Source organism: Neoarius graeffei, chromosome 6 (genome assembly GCF_027579695.1).
Source record: "Neoarius graeffei isolate fNeoGra1 chromosome 6, fNeoGra1.pri, whole genome shotgun sequence".
NCBI classification, from domain to species: Eukaryota; Metazoa; Chordata; class Actinopteri; order Siluriformes; family Ariidae; genus Neoarius; species Neoarius graeffei.
In genome coordinates, this window is record NC_083574.1 from 108039938 (window position 1) to 108045779 (window position 5842).

At 42.3% G+C, this 5842-nt stretch overlaps 1 protein-coding gene across 1 annotated transcript; it reads right to left on the reverse strand.

Moving 5' to 3' along the window:
* Positions 1–967: 967 nt before the first annotated feature.
* On the reverse strand, positions 968–2071 carry LOC132888486 (putative nuclease HARBI1). The gene has a single exon (XM_060924532.1). The coding sequence runs from the start codon at positions 2069–2071 to the stop codon at positions 968–970; it is 1104 nt and encodes a 367-aa protein (XP_060780515.1).
* Between the last annotated feature and the right edge of the window lie 3771 nt (positions 2072–5842).

Sequence of the window (5842 nt, forward strand, 5' to 3'; positions counted from 1 at the left end):
GTGTCTACAGCAGCCAGTGTCAGCGACTTGTTCAGCACCCTGGACAGTCCAGTTCCAGTTGCCACCCCGTCCATGGCTACCTCTCTGAATGACACGCTGAACACTCCACAGCCACCAGTGGACCCAGAGACTGACTCTTAGAACTTTTTGTTTAGGAATCTGTAAATAAATGTTGTACATAGTTTGAACTTTGCCTGCTTCTTGCATGAAACTTTCAATTTATTGTTTTTAATATTGTACCCCCCAAAAAAATAATGAAAAAAATACAAAATAAAAAATAAAATAAAAAGTAAAATAAAAAATAAAAGATAAAATAAAAAATATAAAATAAAATATAAAATAAAATAAAAAATAAAACAAAAAGTAAAATATATTTTTATTTTATTTTATATTTTTTATTTTATTTTATATTTTACTTTGTATTTTATTTTATATATTTTATTTTATATTTTTTATTTTATTTTATATATTTTTTTATTTTACTTTGTATTTTATTTTATATATTTATTTTTTATTTTACTTTTTATTTTAAAATAAAATAAAAAATAAAAAATAAATAAAATAAAAAGTAAAATATAAAATAAAATAAAAAAATAAAATAAAAAAATAAAAAATAAAAAAATAAAGTTAAAAAAATGAAAAAGAATAAAACAATACAAAATAAAAATATGACATTTATTAATACTGTTTTATACGTTTGGTTACGTGAAAAGGGGTCGACTGGGAACTCAGTAAAATAAATAATTGAAAAAGAGATCATGCCTAGAACAGATTGGCTAAAAAAGTAGGGCGATCAGTAAAAATAATTACTTCAAAATGACACACACAATTACTTTTATTATTACTGTTATCTACAAATAAGTCATTGTAAGTTACACATACAATATTTCAGTTTCTAAAATTTGTGTCTACCAAAAAGTATAGTCTATATTAAATCCATTCTGCATTGCAACACTAGGGTCCAGGTCTACACCATCCTGTCCTGCCAGTCCAGTGTCCCAGCTGAGGAGTTGACCCAGTGCTTGATGAGGTTCCTCTGCTTCTTGGCTTCCTTGGTCACAGTGTTGGGGCCTGCAACAACCTGTGTGTCTTCCATATTGAAGCCATCTCTCCAGGCACCAGGCACAAAGTCTTCTTCTGGACCTTCTGGCTGGTCCAGCTGTTGGTTCTGCAGCGTTGGATATCTGACCCTCATCAAGTTGTGAAGGACCAAGCAGGTCTTCACTATCAGCTTCACAGTCTCTGGCTTGTGCTGCATAGTGCCAAGAATCACCTGGAACCTGTTGGCAAGGATCCCAAAGGCGTTCTCCACAACTCTCCTGGCTCTCGACAGTCTGTAGTTGAAAATGCGCTCCTCCTGTGATAGACCACGGAGACTGTAGGGCTTCATCATGTAGGCTCTCAGGACAAAGGCGTCATCTCCAATGAAGAAGTATGGAACATCTGTAGTGTCTTGTGGGAGAGGTATAGGCTGTGGAAACCCAAGCAGGTCTTCTTCAGCTCCATGTTTCAGCTCACTGGAGTTGTAGATCTGGGCATCGGATGCTGATCCCAGGCCTCCAAGATCTGCCCACAGGAACTTGTAGTCAGAATCCACAAGGGCCAGCAACACGATGGAATAGAACCCCTTGTAGTTGTAATACAAGGAGCCACTCTCTGCAGGACACCTAATGGCCACATGCTTGCCATCTAGTGCTCCCAGGACATGGGGGAAGTTCCACCTCTGATAGAATCTGTCAGCAACTTCCTTCCACTCTTCTGGCGTACTGGGGCAGGTCAGCATCTCATCCAGGTACTCGTCCAGTATGGCATGGCAAACCTCTCTGACCACGAGTGACTGTGTGTTGTGAGGTACTCTCCAGGCAAACTTCTGCGAAGCATAGCTGTCGCCAGAGGCAAGGTGTCGCAAAGTCAGGGCCAGCTTCATACCAGGGTCGAGGGCCGGTCTAAAGCGAGTGTCCTTCTTGGTGATCCTGGGACCAACTCTCTGTCTCAGCTCATCAAACATCACTGCTGGCATGCGCAGGAAGTTGTGGAAGGAGGCTTGGTCTTCAGCTCTGAGTTCAGCCATCAGCTTGTCATAAACACCAAACTGTGGTCGCCTTCCTATCCAGGGTCTCACCCAGCTCTTTCTCCCTCTCCTCTTCCTTTTCTTCTTTGACTCTGCCTTGGACATCTTAACCTGGTGCAATGCCAACTGCAGGAGGTTGTTGTGATGCATGAGAGCAGCAACAGCATACTGGTGTTTCTCTTGGTCTGTCATTGTTCTGAAGTCTTCACTCTGTGAAAATTCCAACAGGACTGTCGGTGGCCTCTGCAAGCCCCTTTAATATATATATGGCAAGTGCCTGCCAAATGCTCCTGAACGCTACCAGTAGGTTATAGGCGCATTACAAGGACGCTACATGGACGTTACACAGACGCTGGAAAAATTCAGAATGCTGACAGATGTTAGAAAGAAGTTGAAAGAGCATTACATGAGCGTTAAGAACGCTCGGCGAACGCTGAAGAACACTGAAAAACGTTGGCAACACGCTGGACAGACGTTTGATGGATGTTACACAGGCATTAGGCAAGCATTACCCAAGCGCTAGGCACGTGCTGGACACTCGACCCTGATGGGCCGGCGTCCGCCTAGCATCCAGGGAACGTCCTGACTTTCGAGTAACGTTTGAGTAACGCCCGCAAACTTTCGTGTAACGTTCCTCTACCGTGTAAGTAGCGTTTTGATAGAACATCCTGAATTTTTGTGCACACCCAAAACTATTTTTCACCCTCAGCGTTCGCCGACGTCCCTCGACATTCCCCAACATTTGCCAACGCTCGTCTAACTTTCTTGTAACTTTTTTCTAACGTTCTCGACGTTCCTCTGTGTTTCGCAACACGTTACTCGAACGCTGGTGAGAACGTCGTAGTGTGACAGGGCACATAGATAGATGTATCACATACAAATAGTTACACAAAATACACTACTGAAGAGTTTGGTTCCAAAATGTGTTAAACACAGTACATTAAACTCCTGATCAGTAAAAAGTTCATTCACAATTATTGCTTTAGATGTAAGAAATCTAATATTTAATAGCCCCACCTTTAGATCAAAGGTGCTGGCAGCAGCTGTACAGTCAGTATGATCTAATTTTATATTGTTTAGGTTACTGGAACAAACTCTGAGTATTTCTACTTTTTTGTTTAGCTCAGGGAACAGACATAGTCTCGAGGTAATGGACCCTGAGTGACAACTCTGTGCAGCTAGAAGACAGTCAGTTTAGCCTGTTCATCTGCTCCCTGGCCTTGGCTCTGGATTGTCAAAAGTTAACTAGGCCTGTTCTGATACTATGAGCGATGCTTCAAGTTGGATACCATGTATACCAAGTGGGATGGATACTGTCTGGCCTAACAAGCCAGCAGTGCCCTCAAAATTACTCCACTTATCTATAAAGCCCACCTTGTTTTCAGAGCACCACCTGGACAGCCAGCAGTTCGGCGACCATAGCCTGCTGTAAGGTACATCGCCACACCACATTGGGATGGGGCCAGAGCATACTACAGCATCAGACATTGCCTTCGCTAATTTAAACACCTCCACAAAGTTATTTTGAGTTACTGTCATGGGCCAATGGCCGTCAGTGCAGGTTAGACCCAATAAGCAGATTCACCATATGCTGGAGTAGTGAATAAAAAGAGTCTTTAATGCATCAAACTCAAAGCACAAAGAACAAGAGGCTGTAGCAAGCAAAAAAATCAGAAAAAGTGACAATGAGAATGGGAGTCAGTTCAAAAACAGAGAGCATAAAAAACAATCCTTAGCAAGCACAGCATGCAGAGAAAAAAGTCAAAAGAATCCAGTGTGCAACCCCAAGGCAAGAGAATAAGCCCGTGATCTGGAAAACAGCCAGCAAAGAAGTACTCCAACAGTAAGCAAAAAATAAATCCCAAACACAGAGTAGCAAAAGAGAAACAGAGTCTGAAGGAAAAAATCAGAGCAAAAACAGGAGAAAACTTGACATAGTGGTGACAATAATTCCGCATCGGGAAATTCTCCAAGCAGTGTTAATATCGAGTCATAGATGAACAAATCAGAGACTGGTGTGGCAGCTGCAGTGCAGGGGAGGCTTGGGGGAAAAAATGGGGTGGAGGACCGAGAGGTTCCTCGCTGGATTGTGATAGTAACCTCAGACTGACAAAGGTATATATCATTAGTTCCTACATGAATAATTATCTTTGAGAACCTGTGCTTGCCTAAAATCCTAAGATTACCTGCTATGTCTGGCGCCTTGGCTCCCAGTGTACACCTGACTAAAACTGCTGGTGCCCCTAAAGACCTCACTAATTTCACATGCCATATAATAGAGTCTCACCTATGGTCATCAGCTGCGGGTAGCAACAGAAGGAATAAGGACATCAGTACAGGAAGTGGAAATGAATTTCCCTTCCAGAGTTACTGGGCTTACTCTCTGTGATTGAGCTCAACAATCCAGAAGAATAATAATTTCTCTTCTGAATTAAGAGATTGAGGTGATTTGGGCACCTTACAGTGACACCTCCTGGTGGACTCTTGATTGAGCTGGATCAGTGACCCACTGGATGGAGAGCCCTGGGCAGGCCCAGGACCTGCTGCAAAGAGATTATTTTTAGAAGAAGCCTTTATTGTGTCACATGTACATGAGAGCACAGCGAAATTCATCTGAAGCAGGGAACACACACACACACACACACACACACACACACACACACACACACACACACACACTCCTACAGGCTGTCCGTGTTTGTTTTAATGAGCTAATTGCTATTTTATTTGTTTAATGATCAGTGTGACCTGGATATAAAACAACAAACACACAAACTCACTGAATATGTAAATGAAACATTAATGACTGACAAAGAATGATGGGCACACACACACACACACACACACTTCCTTTCACTCCTTCTCATATGCTCTTGATTTTTTATCTCCCCTAACTCCTTTCAATTCTTTCCCATTCTCAATTCTCTGTCTCTCTCTCTGTCTGTCTGGCTCTCTCTCTCAGGTTGAATGTTCAGTTGTTCTGTTGTATTATCACACAAACAGCCTGAGGCACCCTTTCTGTGTCTCCTTATGCATTTAGCTCCTCAGTGAAGCAACAGCTGCCTACACACACACACACTGAGATACAGTGATGAGGTGTTTGAGAAGATGAATATGAAAGCAGTAGCTTTCATAATTACACCCTCATTATATGCTAGATAATAATAATAATAATAATAATATATGGCGGCACGGTGGTGTAGCGCTGTCGCCTCACAGCAAGAAGGTCCAGGTTCGAGCCCCGTGGCCGAGTTTGCATGTTCTCCCCGTGTCCGCGTGGGTTTCCTCCGGGTGCTCCCGGTTTCCCCCACAGTCCAAAGACATGCAGGTTAGGTTAACTGGTGACTCTAAATTGAGCGTAGGTGTGAATGTGAGTGTGAATGGTTGTCTGTGTCTATGTGTCAGCCCTGTGATGACCTGGCGACTTGTCCAGGGTGTACCCCGCCTTTCACCCGTAGTCAGCTGGGATAGGCTCCAGCTTGCCTGCGACCCTGTAAAACAGGATAAAGCGGATAGAGATAATGAGATGAGATAATAATATGTTCAACTGCTCTTCTGGGGTCACTTATTTTTAATGTTCACTTCCTCATTATTACATCACTGTGTCTTCATGAGCAATACAGTATAGCTCGAGGTTTTTCACACATCTCTGTCCATAACTCACAAAATCACCAATCCCAAGTCCAAGGGTGATGATCAGAGCAAAGTCAGGCACCAGCTCAATGAAATGGAGTCCAATCTTCATTAAACGTGATGAAGATGATCCTGATG